The sequence below is a fragment of the Anabrus simplex genome, chromosome 1 (genome assembly GCF_040414725.1).
Source record: "Anabrus simplex isolate iqAnaSimp1 chromosome 1, ASM4041472v1, whole genome shotgun sequence".
Taxonomy (NCBI): domain Eukaryota; kingdom Metazoa; phylum Arthropoda; class Insecta; order Orthoptera; family Tettigoniidae; genus Anabrus; species Anabrus simplex.
Window position 1 is genome coordinate 1,087,135,992 of NC_090265.1, and position 26,967 is coordinate 1,087,162,958.

Consider the following 26,967-nt stretch of genomic DNA (forward strand, 5'->3'; position numbering starts at 1 on the left):
GTATATCTGTATCGGTCATGTCCACAGTAACAAGGAAATGCACTTCGTACTTTTCCGTAATTTCTGTCTGTCTGTCTGTCTGTCTGTCTGTCTGTCTGTCTGTCTGTCTGTCTGTCTGTCTGTCTGTCTGTCTGTCTGTCTGTCTGTCTGTCTGTCTGTCTGTCTGTCTGTCTGTCTGTATATATGTACACGCATCTCGCTAAAACGTCTAGGCTATAAATCATTTTATTCATGCTGAGTGAAATGGTAGTTAGGAGAAGGCCTCAAATTTAATTCTCAAATGTTTATATTATTATGGGTCCTATCGATAACTACTACATAATTAAAGTTATATGGAATTCAATTTTCGATCATTTATGTCTCATACGTACCGGCTATGATAACACGGATATTAATGAATTTGTATTTCTGTTGCCCAGTCCATATCAACACCGAGCCACAAGAAAATGGGTTAACAGAATTTAATGAAAGTCGGTATATAGAGTCGGGGAATAAGAAACTGCAGTCTAAGCTACAAACAATTTTATTCACCCTGGATAAAACTGTAGTTTAGGGGAAGGCGCCTAAAATTAAATTTTTAAATACCTATGTTATTGGTACTATCGAAAAATACTCCATAACAACAATTATAGGGAATACAATTTCCGATCATTTATGTTGTATTCAGTTTTACCGTACCAACTATGATAAGAGTGGTATTTCAGAGTTGGAAGAAAACTAAATGTGAAGACCTAGAATATCGAAAACGCATGACACTGATCAACATTAACATTACATAGACCATTGTTTGTTGTGATGTTCTCTGTCTCTTACGCTGCCACTCAACTCCGATAGATGGGATTACTACTGCGTACCGAGTATAATAGCCTGACTGAATATTTACGGAAAATAGCTGGGGAGTTAGAAAACTTTCTTCTTTACCATGCTATCCTTCTGGTTCATACATTTTCTGATACTGCTGGTACGTAACACACTGGCTCATCATAGTATTCCAGCTATTTGATCCCTACTCTGACGCGTTGTTCTGACCAGTATGCACACTTAAGGCAGAGGCTCACTTAGTAGTAGTATGACCTGGTTTAGAATTACAATTTAGGCCTATTCCAAATTATAGCAGCACAAGTCACTAAATAACTCAAAATTCAACCCTGAAAAGAGCCGTTTCTTAAGAAAAGTTTCTTGCTGTTCACTTTTATTAAATTATACGTTCATTTTATTCCAAATTAGCAGTGAAGAAGGGGTTTCTCCTCTGGCTTGGAGAAAAAATTTGCCTCTAAGTCAGATAGATTTTTCCGCCGCCGGTGTAGTGAATTGAGATTTTCCGACTCATCGGGTACTCCTAGTAAACAGATTAGTAAAACGGCATAATTTTTGCCCTGGGACTCCACTATTCGATTCTCCCTCCCCCCTAGCCGAGAAGGGACGAAGAGTGTTCACGGATCACGGCTATCTGCGGCTTGGTCATTCCAGCTCTGGAATTTTGGACTGTTTAAATCGGCAGCGTAAAAGTGAGAAAATGTGTGGTTTTTCATTTGATCGAGTATTTCATACGAAAGCATTGCTTTTAACCGTGCCATTCCTACTGACGTCATTCTAATGACCTATGTTCATTTCAGTTGGGAAAACCACTAAGACAGTCTTTTTGAGGATGTAAAAAGGCTGGTGGAAAGTGATTGTCTGCCATTATAATGAAAACTCCCCACCCTCAATGTGACTGATAGGCAATTTATTACAATCTTGCTCACAACATGTACACTACCTAAGCTAGAATTCTGTATACAATGCAGAATTCCGTAGCGAAGGATGGGCGCATCAGCTAGTTCTATGTATACATTTGGGTACGGGCCGCGTGCCGGACACACCTGGTCTATAGTTTCAGAATCGTTCTTGGGCCGGTGAGCGTTACAAAACATGAGGAAGGACGAGTGTACTTAGCAGGAGGAACCTTACCTCGGCATGACGTCATCGATGGGTGGAATAGCGCCGCAATCTTGAGGCTGGACTCCGTCTTGAAAGCATGTCGCGTTAGGTGTCGTTTGATTCATTATACAAGCATACAAACAAAAAAATCAATTAGCGAACATTTGAGAAAATTGTGGTGCGGAAAAGTGTAAAAGATGTCTTTCTTTCACAAATGTCGTGACAAATGAAAAATGAATTGCTTCAAAGTGATCGAAAAATTGTAGAGCGGCTTGCTAGAATTCTAAAAAGTCTAAAATCAGCAAAGAAAAGGCATATAGAAAGAGTCTCAAAGTTAAGATGGCCGAGCGTCGTGGAGCCCCCAGATGAACACACCTTGGTGGAAGAATTTCAAACCCATTAACTAGAACATTTCGACAATACTTATCACTAGAGTCCGGATTATTAGCTGCTGATAGGTTAGAATGCAAACTTACTTAAGCCAGTAACAAGTATACCCTGCACTGTACAACGGTTATGCTATGAGATTTCCATAGATATTAGGGGTACAGCCTATAGAACTCCTTGAATTTATGCTACTCTTCCTACATTCTTGTACAGTGGGTTGCATGACACTTCCTACAAACCAAATTACTTTGCATTCTAACCTATTACCACCTACAAGTCCATCACTTGGTACCTGTTATACGTCAAAACGTGCGGCCGGAACTCGGATACTGTCCAGTCCGAATTTTAAAAGTTTTTCCTAACGCGTTAGTGTCACACAGCTTCCTTCGGCTATAGCAGCCAACAGTACGAATATTACAGTAAAATCCACTTAATTTTCGGAACATATCTTATTAGCATAGTTACTATGCTGGAAGTGGAAATACATTATTCAATGACTTCTTGTTTGCTTGACTAAAATCGTAAAGGAAGGAGAGATTTAGAATTATTATTGTTGTGTGCATATCTGGGTTTGCGACGTAGCATTTCCGTCACAGCGACATGTATACCGAGGGAGGAGAAGTGTTAATGAGTGGACATCACAATTAGCAAGCTGATAAATTATATTGCTGTTTAAATATTCGTACATCCCCGAGAGGTAATTTCTCGGAACTAATTGTTGTTGCGCATTACGGTACGCCAGCACCTGTCCCCCTGTGTGAACATACAATGCTAACGATATATAGGCATTATTTTTCTCTGTTTCCAAGTTTACAATGCTAGCAACATATAGTCACCATTTTTCATGCAACGTGAAATCCTATTATTCCTGTCTGAATTCAAAACTGCCATACTTTATTTTTTATTTTTGCTTATACTGGTGCACTATTTATCAAACAAAACGACATAATACGTTCCTATAATAGAGATTTGTTAATTGTTGAAATGGATTACCGCATTTTCTCTATTATTAGTACACGGTAAACATGTGCACAAACTGCATTCAGTCGAAATTACAACAACAAATATATGTAGAACACTACATGAATATCGAATTTAATTAAAGTTAATGTGTGTACAGTATCACGACAACGTTTCTCAAACATAGTCACCTGCATAAAGTCAATATGTAGTATATTTACAGGGTGAATATTTCTGAAAAGGAAGATGCTATTGATGTGCTGTTTTTACAAAAATGAAATGTAATCAAGGGCTCATAATTATCGCCGATACACATATTGTAATAATTATTAGGATGTGCATTTATTTTAGAAAAAGTTACATTCAACAAATGGAACATTAACAAATTAAATTAGAACGTCAATGGTGTTTTCTTCAGGATTCTACTACAAGTAGTTCACGAGCTTTGAAAATTGTGCTCTGTATGTCACTACTAACTTGAGAAAATAAACACGTTCTTTGGATTCTGAAGATGAGATATAATAGGCCTTCAAAGGTTGTATTCAAAATAACGACAAAAATTTAATTGCAAGCTTCTAGTCTGCTACGTGAAGACTGAAGCGCACGTTCTAGCATTTCATCAGAACTTTCAGCGGAGGCAGCAGTAATACGTCGTTTCATATAAGCTGGTGTAGTCGGTATGTCCTTGTAAAAAGTGTCTTTTAGCTTTCCCCTGAGAGGAGTATCTAAAGGGCTCAAATCTGGTGAACGGGACGGCCAAAGTACGGGCCCCCTTCATCCAATCCAACGATTTGGAAATATCGGTGAAGTCAAGGTATAGTACGTCGTGCATACGTTGGACAGCCGTCATGCTGATACAACATGTTTCTCCTAGTCTGCAGTAGAATGTCTTCTGACATCTGTGGAAGATGGTTTGTTAGGAGGTTAAAGAAATGTATTAAAGAAACAAAGAGATGCTATGAAAGAAGTAAATCAATAAAATGAACGTTTCATACGCAAGAAAATATAAATCGCCTTTTCAGTGGAAAAATAGAAATGAAAGGTATATCTATTGTGCATTTCTGTTTTATATACTGTAGGCTATTCTTCGAAATTTCCATTGGGTTATTCGTTGACTGGCTGTAACTATGGTAACAATGACATTCTAAATAAATTACAGTAAGTGCTTCATTTGAATACAGATCAAACATAATATACTACACGGCGCACATTTCTTCGCAATGAAATTACACTTAATTGATTGTTTTCCTGGATTAGGGAAAGCCAGTATAGCCAGAATGCGTAGCCAGAGAGCAAGTCACAGAGTGATTTGACGAATAAGGAAGAAAGGAATGAGAAGAGGGGTGAGGGAGGAGTAAGAGCACAATGCCACGTCTCCTGGAAGACGAGCACATATGACGTAGTCTCCACACTTGTCTCTTCTCAATCCTCAGGGCTGGCCAAAATGTACGCCCAAACATTACCTGTTTATTTTTCCACCCGGAATTCTTCCGATCGTGAGTTTACGAAAGTTAGCATTGAAAGTAACAATATCATTAGAAATAAAATAATGCAATTTATGCAATAATTTTAAAATCTATGTGAGTTAATATATATAATGTTCTGTATTTTGCTTCAAACAAATGGTTTAGAAACATCTAACAGTTGAGTTAACAATGACGTGAAATTAAGTTGTACGTTAATTACATGGTATTATTCTAATCAATTGTCATCCTAATTGTTTCTGCGGTGCGCTTGGTGCCAGGTGCCTGGACAAGAACCACGGAGAGAAATAAATTCTTGATCATGTTATGGGATTCTGCAGACATGAAGAACCCATAAGGAACTCGCGAGACAACCTGATCATATCCTTTATCGCAAAAGAACTGCGAAAGTAGGGATCTACTGTACTAGAGGAGGTACACGGACTGGCTATAAACGGCAGTTCGCAGATAATTGGTACCGTAGCCTTTAAAGAAAACAGTTCTCAGGGATTCACTTGAGAACCGACTTCCAAGTTTGAACAGTATTAGCTAGAGTAGGTCAATCTAAAAACAAAGAAGAAAAAATACCAAACCCAGCATCCATTACTACAAATCTAAATACCTTCAGGAAATTGATGTAATGGGGTTAATGGTCGGAGTTGGTGGTACCGCACCTCGTCAATTTACCGCCACGTGTAGGCGCTTCAAACTTGCAATCCCTGAAATCGTGACTCTCATTCTCCGAGGACTCCTCAAGATTCTGAGACAACGCTCTTGTTATAATACCATACTTTCATTTTCAGTTATTTATACTGCATTTTATATATAACTTTATAAAATCAGTTTGAAATGTATTATCATCATCATCATCATCATCTGTTTACCCTCCAGGTTCGGCTTTTCCCTCGGACTTAGCGAAGGATCCCACCTCTACCGCCTCAAGGGCAGTGTCCTGGAGCTTCAGACTCTTGGTCGGGGATACAACTGGGGAGAATGACCAGTACCTCGCCCAGGCGGCCTCACCTGCTATGCTGAACAGGGGCCTTGTGGAGGGATGGGAAGATTGGAAGGGATAGGCAAGGAAGAGGGAAGGAAGCGGCCGTGGCCTTAAGTTAGGTACCATCCCGGCATTCGCCTGGAGGAGAAGTGGGAAACCACGGAAAACCACTTCCAGGATGGCTGAGGTGGGAATCGAACCCACCTCTACTCAGTTGACCTCCCGAGGCTGAGTGGACCCCGTTCCAGCCCTCGTACCACTTTTCAAATTTCGTGGCAGAGCCGGGAATCGAACCCGGACCTCCGGGGGTGGCAGCTAATCACACTAACCACTACACCACAGAGGCGGACATGAAATGTATTAGCTTGTTTTAATGACAGCCTTGGCGATAAAGACAACAAAGTCAGTAGCACTCTTGTTCAGTTTCAGCGTGGTTAATACTTGACCCATTCACTAATGTTTTCGTCTACAGGGTCGCAAGTGTTTTCGATGTGACAACATCTTCCCGTGAGAAAATAACAAAAGTCTGTTTAAAATGCAATTAGTAGGATAACAAGACTACAGGCTTTACATGATTGTACCCTTCGAAATTCGTAGATTAGAAATATGTTTGACATATAAGGAAGGCAAATATTTTACATAAAATAAACTGAAATCAGTATTGTGCATCCTCCTTGGGTGTTGGTACTGTCGTACCGCAGTGGCTCTCTCTAGCAGCGTTGAAATGCGATGGTAACGCAAGATAGACTTACCGGTGCGCCACTACTACGTCAAGACCAACTACAATATATCATACCTTAATGTAGCTATCGATATTAGCTAAAATGGCGCCGAGATCGGTTTGTAGCATGTGTGAAGCATCAGTTTAGTTCTTTATGTTGGTTTGGTTTGATCAGGAGACGTTAGTGTAGTGATGTTTTTATAGAAATTTGGTTTGAAACTAACATGATATGTTAAGACTTGTCGATTGTACTTTGCCTGGATGTAGTTCATGTTAACGCAGATGCACACTCACATTCAGATCAAGTGTACGTAATGCATCATGATGATTTCGTAGTTAAAAATAATTCATTAGTGTGCATTAAAACATTCGAAGATAAATTTGTTATTAGAGAGGATATTTTTTCTGTACTTGATGAGCTATTTTTTTCCGGATACGGCCAAATCTCTGTGCTGATGCCTATCCTAGTATATTTCTCAATTACTATGTTTTTGAGGTCTTTAAAAGTACGGTTATAAAAAGTGATAAAACTATTTAGATTGTTTTCTTCTTCTTGAATTAAAGGACAAGTTATCAACTGATGTACTGTCACTTACGGTACGTATTTACGTTGTCAACGATCTGAGTGTTAATGTGCTTTATACAAAAATGCGTATGCCACCAGAGAATTTCAAATCGGTTCTCCTTTGAGAGACAAATATTATCTGGAGTGAAACAGATGTAGTATAACAGTTAGGCGAATCATTATTAGAATAATTGTCGTACAATTGAAATTCGTGACAGGGTTATGTTTCTAATACATTTCTTGAGCGGGGTAGTCTATTATATTTAAAAGCGTATGGTAATAAAAAGGTCATTCAAATACATGTATTTCTAAAACAAGTATTGATTTATAGGAAGAAGGATTACGGACTAGAATAATTTACCAAGGGTGCCCACTACTGTATCTACACCAATTTGATAAATTTCCAACTTGTTTGAAGTCATTTAAGACGAGACCAGGTAAACGTAATCTGCCACTTGGACGACAGTCCTAAATTAAAATCATTGGTGATTGATTGAATTGGATTTAAACTGCAACTCTTTGAAACGCATCAGATATTCCCCCAGAACCATTATTCCAGAATGCAATCCTATCTCACCTAGGATTGCCATACGTCCTGAAAATGTGGGACTGTCCTGAATTTGAGCATGTGTACCGAAGTCCTGACTGAATTTTTAAAAATCCCTTAATGTCCTGAATTTTAAAAATATCCCATCTGTTACTTGACAATCTGAATATTATATAATTTTGGAGTGGTCTGTAAGGCAGGTATTTTATTAAAGTATGATTTACTATTTCTATATTTGATTTTTAACATTAACATCATATAACAAGTGTGTCTTTTGGTAATTGATTGGATAGTTCACATGGAATTACCCAAATACACTCGTTGGCCCATAGGCGCCAATTTTTGGTCTTGAGCACGGGAGCAAGGATAAATGTATCAAATATTTTTGCGGAAGCATAAACACGATTGCGTCCTCGTACCAATATATGCATGGGAGCTAGTGATACGGTGGAGTCGACGCCTATGTTTGAAACTTATTGATGTTGGTGTCCTGAATTTCGTCCTGAACCTTATGGCAGCCGTAATCTTACCTATTTCCTCGACCATACTAGTTGATAGAAAAGACGTATATTTTGAATTTTCCACATATTGCTTGTCCATATATAGACATTTATAGACAGCATTGGTTCTATTACCCACAGTAAGTACTCTGTACGTTGTTATTATTATAACTTAGCAATTCAGTACAATAATCAGAAAGTTATGTTTATGTAACGCAGGCTTGTTTACATTCAACCGATGCGTCGGCCATGCTGATTTTGTATTAAGGTCTGATACTATTGTAGATGGACCTGACTACATTCACCGTCACATTACTATCCGCGAAACTTTTAGTGATACTTCGGCTCCCTAGTGCTGTATCGGTAGACCTCGGTTAACTTAGAGATTCATATTGGCAACCTCTGACATAAAAGAAAAAAAATGCATCACCGTGAGGCATCTGGCGTTATAAGTGCAACACTTTAAATACTGTTGTTATTTACACAGCAAAGTCAAAATAGTGACAGATGTTTGTACTCGGTTGAGGAGCAAGGAGGGAGCACTGCTGGTTGCGGTAATACTGCCAACTGAATGGAAATGACATCTGAATTGAATCGATAATATGATCGATCGATATGAATTTTCTAAACCTTTCTTATCTTACGCCAACAACTGTGTCACACACACAATATATAATACCATATAACATTTCTCGATGCAAAACTTGTTCCTAGCATGAATTCTATAGTTTGGCTTTGCTGTGTAAACAACAACAGTACGAGTACGTAAAGTGTACGCCAGATGTCGCACAGCGATCATAAGCGTTTCTTAGTTTGTGTTTCAAAGGTTGCCAATACGAATCTTGAAGATAACCGAAGTCGACCGATCCAGCACTAGGGTATAAGTACATCACAGGAACAATCTAGAACTCCTACACGGAAACGACGGTTTAGAAAATTTATATCGATCGATCATACTATCGATTCAATTCAGATTTCATTTTCATTCAGTTGTCAATATTACCGGAACCGTTCTAGCTCCCTCCTCACTCCTCACGCCCGTAAAACGAAGTGTTACGCCGATAGTACGTACGATGTGATGAAAGTATTTTCGCATTTATCTCACCATTGTGTTTGTCTTGCTAATACTTATTCATAGGTTATTACTTTATAGTAGAGTGTTGAATGATTACCCATAATTATAGAAATCGCGGAAGAATTGCAAATTTTCAGTGTTCAGTTTCACTTATTCAGAAATTGCGTTTGTATTCGCTATAACGCCACTTATTATTTTGTTAGCCTATTTGTGAACAGAACGAGAGCAGAATCCTTCAAAGGGGTCGACGAGTTCACTCACTGCCGCACTTCGAAGTTTACCGAGTATGTGTAATTGAGAGCTCAAAGCGTGAGGCCCCCGCGGGGTGAAGTTGAATCATCGCGCTAAGTTTATCGTTATGGCGTTTAGCCTTCAGTTACCTAACAATATCGCAATATTTAATGTATCACTTTTCCAAAACCAGACTGTGATACACAGGTTGAATTTTGTTACACCATCTTTCTGTGCGTGCAGATCTACGAAGCAAGACGTTGTCCCGTCAAAACTGAAAGCTTTATAGACTTCATTTATAAGGGAGGGAGTAAAATAAATTTCTAACAGCTATCGAATCACAGTCCTGTATCTTCATTGAGAAAATTAATCGTGTTTGCCACTGGGTAGCAACTTCAGGAACATGCTGCTGGGGATAGGGGGTGGGTGTTGCAGGCAATTGCAGATTCTACTTTCTTAAGCTTGGCTATGGAGGAGAGAGAGAGAGAGAGAGAGAGAGAGAGAGAGAGAGAGAGAGAGAGAGAGAGATCAATTTCCCGGATATATGCGGGAAAGTAGCGGTAGGCCTGTATCAAATTATGTATATTAACCTTCTGCTTAATTAGAATAAAAATTCGAACTATTATCTCCATAGTGACATGGCGTTATTCCTGCAATTACAAAACTAACCCGTCGATAATAGGTACACAACGGGAGATTAAAGGAAGTTACTCTAGCACTATCCTATTATGTTTTTGTCTCTTTACTAAGTACGGCATTCTTACCTGTTTCTCCCGGGCGGTAGTGTCTGCGACCTGGCCGGATGATGACATCCCTTACGGCTCCCACCAGCCTTAGTTCAGAGCTTGTCTGGAGACTGCAGTCATCAGAGGCGCTGCAATTCACAATAGTCTGCAAGATACAACTCCCGGTTGCGTCTCCTCGGATGGCAAGTGGAATGATGCCATGACCTGGAACAGGACATTATGAACGTCAAATTTACATATTTCCACAATCATCTGTTAAACAAGCCAATGATATCGTCGCTTCACCGGTAAAACGGTGTACCCCACAATACTCTTCCTATTCATTATTCTCCTTAAGATTGGTCACGCTTCCCAGCCACGCAGTCCATCAGAACAATGTCCGTTGTGTTCGTTTTCCTATGTCGACGATTGAAGGAAAATGAACCTTACATGCATTGTACACTAGGAGTGCGTAATTACGTAATGCAAACGTACATTCCTACAGTACGGTACTGTAAGGTTCATAGGAAATTGAGCACAACCAAATTTGTTCTGATGGACTGCATATCCATACGTGGCTGGGAGGCGTGACCAGTCTTAAGGAGAATAATTGATAGGAAGAGCTTTGTGGAATACAACCTTTTACCGGTCGAGTGACGATATAAATGATAGACGCCTTAAAATACATTATCATCCTCTGATGGTTCATATTATTATTCGTACTATTTATCAGACAGTGATAAAATGGTTTTAGGAGGACTGATTCCTGTGTAGCAGCTCACCTTTCATCATCAGTACTACTCGTTTGTATCCCAGATGCGGATATATACGGGAAAGTAGCGGTATATCAAATTATGTACATGAACCTTCTGCTTAATTAGAACAAAAATTCAAGAGATTTTTGTTCGAAGGTAGTGTAAGGACCATCACAGGATTCGGTAGTCCTACCCCTTCTTAGCACAAGAACAGTCACGGCTCAGTATATGTCCTTATGTTTGAGATGCCCATTCCTCAGCATTTGGAATACTGACACTTGGGGCCACTTAACCAGACCATTCAATCGTTGCCTATAGTTTACAACCTAGGACGTATCTAAATAAACCATCCTTCTTTTTTGTTGTTGTTGTTGTTGTTGTTGTTGTTGTAGTTCTTCTTATTCTTCTTCATTTTCCAGGTTTATCTCAGACGATGGAGCGCTGATCTTCTGTGCTTAAATAGGCGGATTCAATCCTGGCTCAGTTCGGCGGTGTTTGAACTTCCTCAAATACGTCAGCCTCGTGTCGTTAGATTTAGTGCTACGTTAATGAACTCCTGTGGGATAAAGTTCTGGCACCTCGGCGCTACAAAAGACCGTAAAACTAGTTAGTGGGACATAAATTATTATTATTATTATTATTACTGTTATCAATATGTGTGTGTGTATGCTGACTGCTCAGCTCAGTGGCTGGTTTGGATCTCAACAGCTCTGCTATCAGCCGTTAGGTGGCTAAGGTGTCACCGAAGAGGCGTTCTAGGGAAATGAGGAGTGAGGTAGTTTCCCGTTGCTTTCCTCACTGAGCCAACATTTGCTATTACATCTCAGTGTGCCAAGCCCACTGAAATTCCCGCACCAACCGACCCTATCAGTGATATTTTCACACCATTCATAACAGGGACTGGCTGCATACGGAATGGCATTACTAGCATCGCTCATACGTAAGTCACATTCATAATGTCAAAGCCAACGATGAGGCTGAGGCTCGACAATGAAAGTAACAAATTTGTTCTAGCACACACCAAAAGCCATAGTGCAATTGTAAACACTATGTCTTACCAGCAGAGGCAGATTTTGATGATGATGATGATGATTATTATTATTATTATTATTATTATTATTATTATTATTATTATTATTATTATTATTATTATTATTATTATGGTAAATTTGTGTATCACAGAGGTTAAGAAGCGTAACAAGGAATTAACTAGAGCAGAACTTAACACAACAAATTTTGAAATTTTATTTCTTTCCTAATTTTTCTAATTTAAAAATTGATAAACAGAAAATCTGAATGAAAAACAACAATATTAATGAGTTCGTCAGCTCTAACAATAATGAGGACTTAAAAGTCCGAAAATCAGGTACCAAATTTACAATTGTTAATAGTTTGGTTGATTTTCATAGAAAAGGGCCTTAGTGCTCTTGCCAGGTACAACATTTTATAAGAGTTGCGAAAACTCCAGGAAAATACACTTTGTGGGAGTCTGCGCTCTAACTATATCATAGTCCGGCCTCGCAGCGGCATCAGTTTTCTCATGGTGCACTTACAATCTCTTGGTTGTCCTGAATTAAGGTATTTACACACCGTTGCCCCGATGTGGGCTTATTTTTGCTCAACAGTTATATGTTTCACTGCTCCCAGAAGGAAACTTCACATCATAAACAATTATCGAATAAAGGGGGGCATGGCTGCCCATACTAACTGGCCTTAATGTAAAAAGAAAAGGTTGAACATGACTGGCAATAAACAAAAGGCTACGAGGCGGAACACTTGCCCTCCTTATAGCTATAGTTAAAACCCTAAGTGGGCTTATGGCCCAATGCTGCAGAGGCTAAATCTATTCTACACCGGGGTGACTAAGTAAGAAATATTAAAGCCAAATATGATTAAAGAAATTTAGAGGTTTAGAAAACTGTAGTCACCGCATGCCAAGTTGAATGGGAACCGACAGAGGGTAATAACTCATTGCTCCCTTACATCACATATTTCCCAGTGGGGAATAGGGTAGAGTCGTCAGACTTGCCTAAAATTCTACATTTAAACCACCAAATTTAGAAATGTAATAAATAAAATATATTGAAACCTTCCCCTCAAGTTATCCTCAGGAACTATTACATGTTTATGAAAATTCTGCTATTACCTTAAGTTGTTGTACCTTCCTAACGCTGCCCGCGCCCTGCCTCCTGGTTCACTGGAGAAATTAAGATAATATGGCCCTAAAGAGCCCAGCTTTTATAGTATTTTTTGAGGGGAAGCTTCCAGAACTCTTTACTGATAGGCAGGGTTCCTGTTCACACCTCCAATTTTAATTGGCTAAAGAAAATATTTACAAGTTCCTGATAGGTTGATTACTAATCAAGAAGGAGACAGCTGAAGTGTTGACAACTTTGATACATAAACAAAACAATCCTCAAAACCTAAGGTTTGCCGACCGGAAAAATAAACTTTCCTTTATAGCGTAATTAGAGTTCGTCCCGCTAAAGGGAGCAATTAAAGCGATGCTAGACACATCTAACAATTGAAGACCAAAGTATCTTGTAGTACAGCAGTTCAAGTTTGTTTACATAGATGGCCTTATAGAAGGCGCGCAGTTTAACTGGCCGGAGAAGGTGTACCCCGGTAAAATATTTTTATTATTACTATTATTATTATTATTATTATTATTATTATTATTATTATTATTATTATTATTATTAACTAGATAGTTACTTAAATCATCATTCAATCCACTTTGAACACCAACCTGTTACACCGAATTGATGATTAGGTCTACTCACTTACAAGTAAAAAAAGTAAGTCATAGATCTTCTGGTGTTAAATTGGTGGTTCAATATTTTTTTTTGACTCTAGGTACAAGTGAAGTGGGCGATAAAGTAATCGATGTGTCCCGGTTCATGCGTAGCTGGGGCGTGAAGCATCGTTTAATTCAGGGTGTAACAATATTTTTTTACAAGTTGCTTTACGTCGCACCGACACAGATAGGTCTTATGGCGACGATGGAATAGGGAAGTGCTAGGAGTGGGAAGGAAGCGGCTGTGGCCTTAATTAAGGTACAACCCCAGCATTTGCCTGGTGTGAAAATGGGAAACCACGGAACACCATCTTCAGGGCTGCCGACAGTGGGGCTTGAACTCACTATCGCCCGGATGCAAGTTCACAGCTGCGCACCCCTAACCGCACGGTCAACTCGCCCGGTGGGTGTAACAATAAGGTACACATTCCTCACATAGGGGTGAAGATCCTTCTGAGGAGGATCAAAGATATAAATAGGCAGAAATTAATAGGAGAAAGTAGACTGAGAAATTCCTTGAATGTGTTGACGAAAATAGAGGAGATAGTAGGGATGAATATTAGATACCATGATAGGTCAAAAAGGTATGGGATGATTTGGTGGATTTTAGGATTGCATAGGAATAGGGGGTGGCTGCAAGGGAGGGACAAGACTGTGTGTATACTCTGCGGGGCAGTAAATGATGATTTTCACTTATTAGGTGATTGTGAAGAAACGAGTAAGTTAAGGCAAAAATTTCTGAGTGCTGAGCAGAAGGAACTACTGGGAAGGGGGATGAGCAATCTATTCTGAGATGGATTATTCAGCAGTGGGAAAGAGGGCGTGAATTCAACAGGTATTTATGCGCGGTAAAAAAGTTATGTGAGAGCAGATTGAAGGAGGGTGAGTTAGAGTGATGACAGAAGTTGAAAAGGGATGGACAATGTGTAGTTGGTGGAGTGTTATGTATTGATGAAATATGTGAGTGTTGTGAGGGAGTAGAGTTAGGTGTGTGGAGGTTGAAATGTGGTGATGGAGAAGTGATATTGTAATTGGAAGTATAATGAAAAAAGAGAAAAACAGGTGGAGCGTTATATGTATTGAATGGTAGTTGGTAATAGCTTTTGTGTTTGGTAAGATGTTTATTTAATGCTAAAATAAGTGAGTGTTGAGAGGGAGCAGAGATATGATGGTGGAGGTTGAAATATGGTGTTGGTGAAGAGATGGTATATGAGTGTTTGGTATTTTAAAGAGAAGATGGCTTAGTATCTAGATGGATTATATATGTCGGTATGTAGTGTGGAGAAGTGGTGTCATTTGGTATATTTAGGTTTGGGATATGTTGAAATGTGGTGCTGGAGAAGTATAGAAAAGTGGTGGTGTATTTATTGTTGTAATAAATGATTAAAGAGTGAAGTTAAAGTATTGACGGAGAGGTGATGGTAGATGTGTGGTAAGATGAAATAAGGTATGAGAAAAGTAGGGTGAAGGGAGGATGTATGTATTGTTGTAATATGTAAATCTATTTGTGGCGGAATTGTGGAGATGGAGGGATGTGTGGTGTATTCATTGCTATAATGTGGAGTTGGAGAAATGATGGTAGAGGTAAATCTTTTAGCTATATTGTAATTTTAGAGAAGTAGTACATAGGGGTCTATATGTAATTGTGAGAGTTGACAAATTGTGGTTTTGTAGACGATAGGGCAAATCTAATGTAGAGTATGGCTTAGTATTGAAATAGATCAAGCATGGTTAAGCAAGGATGAAGCAATGATGAAATTGTAACAGGAGAGGAATAATGTAAACACAGACATGGCTGGTGAGGTAAGGTTGTCTGAACTCAGCAATCCGGAGTAGGTCAAACAGATAAACAATGGCGGCGATGGAATGTGATTTGTCAACAAGGACAGGTGGAGGCATGGTGTAGTCTTGCTCCGGAATAGCATAGGTGGTAATATATGTTTATTTTTAAGTATTTAAGGCGATGAGGGAGAAGTATGGAGAAATGATGGTGTAAATGGCAAGGAAAATGGGGAAAGGGTGAGATGGACTCACCAGTAAGAGTTCGGGGTGGGAAGGGCCCAAGACCAAAATACCTATGCTGGACATGACATGAAGACACTGAGGATGGCTACTGGGTTTCCCTATCTGAGGGGGCCACATATCCGGAGTATCCGACGGACTTCACGGCATGTCCAAGGAGTACGATTAGGAGTGGAATGGTGAGAAGGAAAAATTGTCATCTGGTTAGATCTTGGGGCCTTCAGGAGGTCTCCACGGGAAGGGCCGGTCGAGTCATCAGTGGAAGGGTGGCCTTCTTCTCACCAGGGGTGATGACTTGGCCGGACGATAGGTTATTATGTGGTGTTCTTTTCTTTTTGTTTTCTTTTTTGTTTATAAACTGTGGTGTCCTTTTATTTCTTTTAAGTATATTAACTATGTCTGTTTATTGTTGTGAACGTGGTGGCTTAGGTTGGATTATTTTATTGTGAACTGTATTTGGGGTTGAACGCCTGTTATGTTCATGAATAAATACAATACATAATAAATACATTCCTCACATGTAGACTAAACTATGTTATATGGACATGGGTCCGGAAACCGCTTTATTTCCATGTTAGAACTACTTTTCTACAACTCTACATAGCACATTAATAATTGGAAGTACACAGGGACACAACATATCAGCATACCACATGAAAATATTTCTTACATGCGCCTAGAAAAACCACTGTGTGATAATATTTCAGCTTAGAATTCTGTCATCTAAGGTTCAGTATTGTATGAACTATATCAACGAATTTTCGTTCCAAGTGATACGTGTGCTGCGGGTCAGATTTTCCCCGTCAACATTGTAACATAACGGTATTTCGAGACGCAACGACGATGTGTTCTTTGGTCTATTTTAGGACCGTTAAATATTATCGGACTAGGCAGGGATCGAATCCATATGGGCCTGCACTCTACCACCTGAGCCAGTCACCACGGTAACTTCCGAAAACTGCATTAAAAATGACACTGAATTTTCAACAAATTGAGGCATATATTTCCTAAACCTTAAGATGTAGGTACAAAATTATTCAACTCTTAAGGCTAGCAGAAATTTAATGACCACTTTACTCACGCAAGTTGTTAAACATGTAGCTTAATTTACCACAAAACCTTGCACTTATTTCATTCATCATTATGGTATTTACAATTAATAACAGATGGTGGGAGTAATTAAAAGTGCTACGTGATCTGTGATCATTCATGCACATTTTTGTGAGAACCCTGAAAAGCCCTCGCATACAACAAGAGCGTTAAACTGCTTACTGCAGAGAGATTGTGGGTTCTGTAATTTATCTTAACGCACTTACTTCAATAAATTTTGGGATAAAGTAGCATTTGATTACTTGTATATAATAGTGTCATAAGTTTCCGTGGAAGAGATGCCTCTCTCTCTCTCTCTTTTCTTGTGCCTCAGTTTACTATTTCAGATACTTAATGCAGTGTGTCGCGAGCTTGGTGCATACAATGTGATTACCTAAGAAATTGAAATTTTTTGTGACAAGACTCTGTCTAGAGATATTCTAGCTCATTATCGGAATATTATGTGACAAAGAATATCCTACTATCTCTTAACTTACAGTAGATATTTCTACGGCTACCACAGCTTAAGAGCTTACGTTCTAATGTGAGCAACGAAGATGCAGTACCGGACCAGTTTAACTGCCACTAACGCATCTTGTTATTTATTGTTAAAGTTGTTACCTCCAGGAAATTTGCATCTGTTATAGTGTTAATTGTTAGTACTCAGTCACAGCTGAAGTCTAGTGCATTACGTCATAAGCAGGGACATCAATTTTAATTTATATAGGATTTCGCGGAAAGGAAACAAATTCTCGTGTCATTTCGAGAACTAGAAATTGCCATATCGCTTGAATTTCACTTTAATAATTTCTTGAAATTATATGCAAAGAGCTTTATTACTGTAATTTGTGAATTATTTGTGTGAAAGGTATTTATACGAACAACAACAATATTAGTACTCATTAATTAACCCCTTGTGTTCATTATTTTGTAAAAGGTAACACAGCGCATGTTACAGTGGAGTTCACTTTCATTAGTCGTCTCTGGTCAGTGGTCATTGACAATCGAATTGTACTTTGAATGAAACCCCTCCGCATCAACGGATGAACAAGAAACCGAAGTGGTAGGCTTTTCATTAATAACTGAACTGAATTACATTACCTTGATGAAATATATGATTCAGAAGTTCAAATAATATGTTGACTTCATATGGAGACGTGTGCTTTTCAATGTTGTTTAAAACCAAGTCACCAACATATTGCAAGTGGAGTGTCAGCAATTTCATTTATCCTACACTTCGAATTAACCGGCATATAGAAATATGAATAATCAGACATTTCTAATTCCAAGACGACTACAATAAACATATATCTTTCACAGGCAAGAGATTCTTAGGATTTTATCTGCATGAACATTTTAGTAGTATTTCTGCCGTCACCGCAACGGATTTTTCTATGAATTTCACTGGATTTTCGCACTTACCGCAAAAACAAGTAACATTCGATTTCAATTGGCATTATAGGTTTAATTCACAAATACAATATCACTAAATAACCAGATTCATACTGTATGATTCGTTAAGGCATCCCCAAATCGTTTCAAAGTACTTTTGTCGCGATTATCATTAATGCGAAAAACCATGCCTCTAATTTAAGTAATGATCATTAAATTCTTTTCGGTCCGCCCCTGTGGTGTAGTGGTTGGTGTGATTAGCTGCCACCCTTCGGAGGCTCGGATTCGATTCCCGACTCTGCAACAAAATTTTAAAAATGTGGCACGAGGGCCGGAGCGGGGTCCAGCCTGTGTGAGCTACTGGTCCTCCTTCCTAGTTGTATCCCCGACCAAAGTCTCACGATCCAGGATACTGCCCTTGAGGCGGTAGAGGCGGGATCCCTCAGCCTAGGGAGGTCAAGTGAGTAAGCGGGTTCGATTCTCATCTCCGCCATCCTCGAAATGGTTTACCGTGATTTCCCACTTCTCCTTTCGACAAATGCCGGAATGGTACTTAAGGGCACGGTCGATTTTTCCCTACTGTATTTCCTGTCTATCCCTCCGATCTGCTCATTCCCTCACAAGGATCCCTCAATGAGTTCCAGAGGAAAAAACAACACTGGAGTGTAAATTAAAAGGGAAGACTTTTTTTCGATGAAGCATTTATGCCATTTGTAAGAATAGACATCGTAATCCAAGAACATAATGAGAGGTAATAAGAATTAGTGATATTGAAAATAACTAGTCTTAATTATATGAATTAAATAATGAACGTTAAAATCTCCACCTGGCCGGGAATCGAACCCGGGGCCCTTTGGATCGAAGACCGGCGCGTTAAACATTTAGCTAAACATTTAGCCATGGAGCTGGACTATATTGTGCTATTAATGACTCCCTTTTATTCTTATCTCCGTTCGCATGAAACAGACTATGCTTGTAAACAATGGGATTCTCTGTTCTAATGATTAATTTAGCACGTAGTATTATATTCGGAAGGCCCCATGGTGTAGGGGTAGCGTGCCTGTCTCTTACCCGGAGGCCCCGGGTTCGATTCCCGTCCAGATCAGGGATTTTTATCTGGACCTGAGGGCTGGTTTGAGGTTCACTCAGCCTACGTGATTACAATTGAGGAGCTATCTGACGGTGAGACAGCGGTCCCGGTCTAGAAAGCCAAGACTAACGGCCGAGAGGATTCGTCGTGCTGACCACACGACAGCTCGTAATCTGCAGGCCTTTGGGCTGAGCAGCGGTCGCTTGGTAGGCCAAGGCCCTTCAAGGGCTGTAGTGCCATGGGGTTTGGTTTGGTTTATTATATTCAGAAGTACTATGATGTAAAATAGAGAAAAAGTAAATCCATTTACTACTTAATTGTAATGACCCCAACATTTTTTCGTTACTCCGGAAACACTTAGTGCGTACACCCTTCAGTAGATGCAACGTATGAAGATAGAGTTTGGTACAAATTATAGCTCCGAAGTCACGCATTTAAGGCTTAAAATGTCAAGCTAGAGCAAATTGCAACTGGAAGTTGTAACGCAATTAAACAGTATGGGAATCCGGTAATTCTGAGGAGAACCTCAGTCACATGAATGTTAGTCCCAATTAACGTGGCCATTCGAATGTTAATGGAGGACGAACACACGCACAGAGAGAGAGAGAGAGAGAGAGAGAGAGAGAGAGGGGTGGGGAGAACCAAATGATGAGAACACCTCAGGTTAGGTACAGTTTGCTCAAAGTACAGTTCATAAGGCAAAGTAAGTTAACATGTACACTTGCGAGCAAAACATGTGGCCCATATATCAAAGGCGATTCTTTCTACAGTGTGCACCTCCTTTCGTCTTTGTGTGCTTCTAGCAACATGTCTGTGCGTGTAGAGGCGCGCGGCTGTGAGCTTGCATCCGGGAGATAGTAGGTTCGAATCCCACTATCGGCAGCCCTGAAAATGGTTTTCCGTGGTTTCCCATTTTCACACCAGGCAAATGCTGGGGCTGTGCCTTAAATAAGGCCACGGCCGCTTCCTTCCAACTTCTAGGCCTTTCCTATCCCATCGTCGCCATAAGACCTATCTGTGTCGGTGCGACGTAAAAGCCGCTAGCAAAAAAATAAATTAAAAAAAAGCAACATGTCTGCCAAGTTACCTACCTTCCTGAAAACAGACGAGCATTTTACACGCTCAAGTCTCTAATCATATTACATTGCTCAAGCCCTCCTTTCCTTATTTTTCCAACCGTAGAAAATTTCATTAAGGGGGACTATTTCTGATTCACTTTCCATTTTACACTGAATTAAACATTGATAATTGATTCATATTTGAAAAGCTTATTTCAAAATGTACCAAATCCAAAAGTAAAATTTTACAAGAGTGCGGAAAATGCCCAAGAGTGTAAAATTTGAACTGAAAATTCGTTTTACCCCGTTTATTATGCTCAGACAGAATAAATGCCTTGTGATATAAAACATTTCTGTTATAACGTTTGTAATTTAAAACATATTCAAGGGAAAAGGATTTATTTGATACTTTTTGGTTCTGAAACTCTAAATGTTCTTTTTCATAAATATCTCAATTTCGTTTAAAAGTAGTGGACAATTTGAGAGATACTTCTTGAGCTTAAACTAAATTACTTATATTTGATAAAAATCTGAAGGGTTATAAGCAAATAACTACCAATAATTCTCTACTACAAAAATTAAGAATGTAATTTTTAAAACTACATAAATGCACCTGTTAATCTTGTGATGGTTCATACACTTCAAGGAGTGAAAATATTGACCGTTTTTGCTTTAATTCTGGGGATATTGTATTGTTTTTTAAACTATGGGAACAAAATTTTGAAAAGTCATCGTCAACTAATCGCATCATATAAAGACATTTTGTTCACACAGCAGGTAGCTCCATGTAATAATGTACATGAAGATCTTATTGACAAAACTCCTTAAAGTAACTCTAGAGGTTAAGAATTTTGTACAGACCATGGAACCCCATGATGCACCATATCTGAGTTCGCTGTTATACCAATTCTGGAAGTCAGGAACTGTCCCCACGGTCGTTTTATATACAGTATGGCCCGAGATATATCTAGAAATTTCGTATTTCTGTGTCCATCTTTAAGTGGAACGTCACATAAAGAATTCTGAAAAAAATAAGTGAATCATCCAACTGAATTATGAAATATGAGGTCATAATTGCTTAATTACCAGCTTATTGATTGAAGAGAGTAAACAATGCAACTCAACAAACGTCATGCGATGTACAGAGAAATATTGTGCCCATATGCTACATCCACTGTCCTCACCGGGGGATAAATTTTTTAATAAAATGCAAATAAAAATAATAAAAAACTATTGGAAATTTTTGTATGAAAATTGTATGGAGATGAAAGAAGATACATTCTATCAGATGAAACTGTAAAAGCAAAAGAAAAAATATAATGTAATAAACCCCTCCATTATCTCTGACCAAAACAGATACAGTATTTAGCATACACAGGGAAGTGTCGTATTGCCTTGATCACTCACTGACAGGGATGCTAGTGATTGGAATGCCAACTGTGTGCCAGTATGAATTTATTTTCTTCATCTTCTAATCTCTATAAATAAAAATAGCTTTTGCCAACATACTCGTAACTATTATATTAAGTAACAACAATAATGGCCGCCTCTGTGGTGTAGTGGTTAGCGTGATTAGCTGCCACCCCCCGGAGACCCGGGTTCGATTCCCGGCTCTGCCACGAAATTTGAAAAGTGGTACGAGGGCTGGAACGGGGTCCACTCAGCCTCGGGAGGTCAACTGAGTAGAGGTGGGTTCGATTCCCACCTCAGCCATCCTGGAAGTGGTTTTCCGTGGTTTCCCACTTCTCCTCCAGGCGAATGCCGGGATGGTACCTAACTTAAGGCCACGGCCGCTTCCTTCCCTATTCCTTGCGTATCCCTTCCAATCTTCCCATCCCTCCACAAGGCCCCTGTTCAGCATAGCAGGTGAGGCCGCCTGGGCGAGGTACTGGTCATACTCCCCAGTTGTATCCCCCGACCAAGAGTCTGAAGCTCCAGGACACTGCCCTTGAGGCGGTAGAGGTGGAATCCCTCGCTGAGTTCGAGGGAAAAACAGAACCTGGAGGGTAAACAGATGATGATGATGATGATGATGATGAACAACAATAATATTAAATAACGAAAATAAATTATTTGCACTAATACATTACGATGAAACTAAATCTTAAAATTTATTCCATGCTGGTACGATCAAAATTAATTTTTATGTCAATGAAATAGATTAAAGATAGGAAGGAGAGAGACATAAAAGAAACTAATTGACCTATTATACGGATTTGCCTAATATAATACAGTATTTATTCAGGTGTAGAATATGAAACAAAATGTTTTCAAGTTCAAGAAAATAATAGAGTATTATTAAGTATCACCATTCTAAACAAATAGTATGACAGGAAATTAATTAGGCATAAAATAATAATCAATGCAAATATTATAGAATAAGTACCTAGGAAGTGAACTTAAGTCCCAATGGGGAGGAAGCCTTTCTATATTTTTCCCGAAGAATTAACGACATTCTCTACGAAAACTTTGTAAGAAATATAATACAAATGATATATTCTTGAACTCATAATGATAATGTTACTAGCTTTACGCCTCACCACTTTTTTTCAGAGATGCTGAGATTCGGGGAGTTTGCTAATATGAGCTTTCTTACTGGCCGGTAAGTCGCAAGGCTGATGTTTTTGAGCAGCGTCAAGTACCACGGAACTGAGGGAGGAATGAACCTGCCAACTTCGGATTAGAAGACCACCACATTTACATCAAAGACGCTCAGTTCGACTCTTTCTGAAACTATCTAATATCGTAACATTTGAAAGTGGAACACGAACATGGACATGAGCATCTAAGTGGAAGAAATGGGTTGTTACAGAGTGAGCCTTTCCTGTGTGGTATAAGGCAAGGAGGTAACAAATTTTTACTACAACTTATGCTGCTAAAACAGCACCAGACGCTGGTAGTAAAATTCATAATATACACAATTCGCTAATGGCTTTACGACGTACCGACACAGACAGACAGGTCTTATGGCGACGATGGGATAGGAAAGGGCTAGGAGTGGGAAGGAAGCGGCCGTGGCCTTAATTAAGGTACAGCCCCAGCATTTGCCTGGTGTGAAAATGGGAAACCACGGATAACAATCTTCAGGGCTGCCGACAGTGGGATTCGAACTCACTTCCTCCCGGATGCAAGCTCACAGGTGTGCGCCCCTAACCGCACGGCCAACTCACCCGGTTATACACAATTCAAGCGCAAGTGTGAATGGTAAGCGTGCACAAGACCTTTTCGTACTGCAATCGGTAGGCAGACTGCTAACGAGTGCGGCTCCTGTAGGCCTAACAGGCCAGGCGAGATACACATCCGTCTCGGTCATGGCTGCAACACAAAAAATCATCTTCATCGAATTAGAGTAATGGATTCTCCTATGTGCGACAAGGACCAAGAGGAAATCGCCGATCTTAATCACAACATTCTCGGTTGCAAAGAATATCGGCAGGCTCAACGTGTGTTATATGAAAAACTGGCCATTATTCACGTCCCGTTTCGTATCAGTATAATATGTTTACTAACAAGATCTGATAATATTTACCTAACACTTACCCACATTTTACATGTGCCTGATCTGAAGATCTGAATAAGACATTTATCACCGAAGGTTCTTTTGCGTGTGCTGTGAAAAATAAAATGAGTTGTATTTCTTTTAGCCGCCTCTGTGGTGTAGTGGTTAGCGTGATTAGCTGCCACCCCCGGAGGTCCGGGTTCGATTCCCGGCTCTGCCACGAAATTTGAAAAGTGGTACGAGGGCTGGAACGGGGTCTACTCAGCCTCGGGAAGTCAACTGAGTAGAGGTGGGTTCGATTCCCACCTCAGCCATTCTGGAAGTGGTTTTCCGTGGTTTCCCACTTCTCCTCCAGGCAAATGCCGGGATGGTACCTAACTTAAGGCCACGGCCGCTTCCTTCCCTCTTCCTTGTCTACCCCTTCCAATCTTCCCCATCCCCCGCAAGGCCCCTGTTCAGCATAGCAGGTGAGAGCGCCTGGGCGAGGTACTGGTCATTCTCCCGAGTTGTATCCCCCGACCAAGAGTCTGAAGCTCCAGGACACTGCCCTTGAGGCGGTAGAGGTGGGATCCCTCGCTGAGTTCGAGGGAAAAACAGAACCTGGAGGGTAAACAGATGATGATGATGATGATGATGTATTTCTTTTGTGTTGAGATATTTCATCTATTATATGTACTGTATTTTAAATATAGTATACTTCTACATATGGTATGTACACTACTGTATGTATTTTTAAATGATATTTTGCTGGGTGCATGGCTGCTTGCCGACTGCCAAATAAATTATTTAAACATTAAAAAAAAGAAACAATTGACTGTAGAGTACATGCGCGCAACGCTGAACAAATGTCAAGCGTCGTGGCGGTGGGTTCCGCCGTAAGTAGACCTGTTTCACTTGCTAGAGCCAACATAACACTATAGTCCTTCTTCTACAACTTTGACAAATTGTAATTAACAAACATTACTACTGTACTGGAGCGTAATTCTGGGCTTATCATCGCTCCTCGTTTTGTCACCGAGGAGAGACTCACCTTGGATAAGACCAGACTGTAAACGCAAGCATCATTAGGAGAAAATCTGAAAATCAGTATTGTAGAGATGACAATAGTAACTACAGATATAAGCGGTAGGAACATGTTAACTGATTGCCTAATTGACGACGACTACACTTTGCCATGACATCATTTTGTGACCACTATCTCCCGGATGCAAGCTCACAGCTGCGCGCCCCTAACTGCACGGCCAATTCGCTCGGTGCATGACTTATCATCCAAACGACAAATGGAGTAGAAGAACGAGAGAAAATATCAGCTCAGCTGTAAAACTAGGGAGGATGGGTATAATAATTCCGCTTTTCCCACACCTGTGGGGTTGCAGGTGCGAACTGCACCGGACACGTGGATTTGATCCTTTTTTACGGCTGGATGCTCTTTCTGACGTCAACCCTGTATGGAAGATGCAGTTAGGTCTACTATTGAGTGTTTCTGTGCTGCTTGGTAGTGAAACAAATATCCAGTCCCCGAACCAGAATAATTTATCAGAAGTGATTAAAATCCCCGATCCGGCAGGAAATTGAACCCTCGACTTTCTGAACCGAAGGACAGTATGCTGACCATTCAGCCAAGAAATCTAATAATAATAATAATAATAATAGTAATAATAATAATAATAATAATAATAATAATAATAATAATAATAATAATAATAATAATAATAATAATAATAATAATAATAAATTGCAGAATGTTTCTGTTTAAAATGAATTACGCCGTACATTCTTATGCCGTGGGCAATCGAGAATGGGTTCAAATACATTAAACGGATGTCTAAGCAGTGATGAAACGCAGAAAATGCATACGCGCTGTGCCATGATATGAGCGCTCATATGAGGTTATTTCATTGCTTAAATGTCAATGTTTACTCTAGCCGAAGCATACAAAATGGAAGTCACGCTGCAGATATTTCAATATTGACTCGGTTTTTGAGGGCTGCGGTACACTGTGGCTGTAATTCGATCCGTTCGCGTCTATACTTGAAGTTTCATGTTTGAGTTATCGAGAAGCCTTCCCTCAACATCTGGTCCACCGATCTAACATTCAGCAAACATTCCAGAAGCCATCAGCCAGTGGGGAGTCTATTTCATGGAGTTATACAATGTTCGGAGGGGGTGGATGGGGTGAGGGTGGAAACGACAAGGGGCGGAGAGAATCACTTCCCCAAACTCAGCTTCCTTCTGGGCTCTGCATTCAGAATGGGACACATATATAGCCAATCAAGCTTAAGTGGGAGGACAGTACAATAGCCAAGAAACTACCTCATTCTAAGCGTCGTTGGTTCAAGGTTTGCTTATACTGACGTATACTTCTGGACATACTCAGAATAAGGGATTTTCTCAAACCTTAGATTGTCGGGGAGCTACGTAATTTGTACTGTATTAAATAATTATGAACAACATTCTCCTTGTTCTGATCAAGGTAGGTGGTCCTGATTTCGATCTGAAGATGATTATGTCTCTACCGAGTGAGTTGGCTACCCGGTTTGGGTCACGTAGCTGTCAGCTTGCATTCGGGAGATGGTGGGTTCGAGCCCCACTGTCGGCAGTCCCATTTTCACACCAGGAAAATACTGGGGCTGTACCTTATGGCCATGGTCGCTTCCTCCCCAATTCTAGTCACTTTCTATTCTATCGCCGCCATAAGGCCTGATATGTGGTGTGACGTAAAACAAATATAAAAATTAGATAGATCCACGGTATATACTCTACCTGTCGTAAGGGGTGACACTAAAGTGGAACTCTCAACTTGGGAGAATGAGTTGGCGACTACGTGTCCCCCAGCTGAATCTGTATTCGTTTCCATTTACTTTTGTCAGATTCCTCACTTTCAACTTCCCTATCCAATCTCTCTTGACCAATTCCTTTTTTTCATCCGACCATAACGGTATTAGGTCACGAGGTCTAGGATGTCTCTCATTTTCAAGCCCGTCGCAGCCTTTCCTCTTCTTTCGTTGATTCCTTCATTTTTCGAAATGTAGGCTATTTTCTCTCGTTCCAATTCCCAGACGAGAATTTAAATCCTCCATCTCTTTTCTCTCATGTACCGCTCCTTGGCTAAATGGTTAGCGTGCTGGACTTTGGTTACAGGGTTCCAGGGTTCGATTCCCTGCAGGGTCAGGA

General features: G+C 39.9%; 1 protein-coding gene across 1 annotated transcript in view; it reads right to left on the minus strand.

Moving 5' to 3' along the window:
• Positions 1-26,967, minus strand: part of LOC136858108 (C3 and PZP-like alpha-2-macroglobulin domain-containing protein 8) — a 589,070-nt gene that overhangs the window by 390,478 nt on the left and 171,625 nt on the right. The window contains exon 2 of the mRNA XM_067137410.2: positions 10,131-10,316. Within this exon, the coding sequence (XP_066993511.2) occupies positions 10,131-10,316 (186 nt within the window). The remainder of the gene's footprint in view (positions 1-10,130; positions 10,317-26,967) is intronic.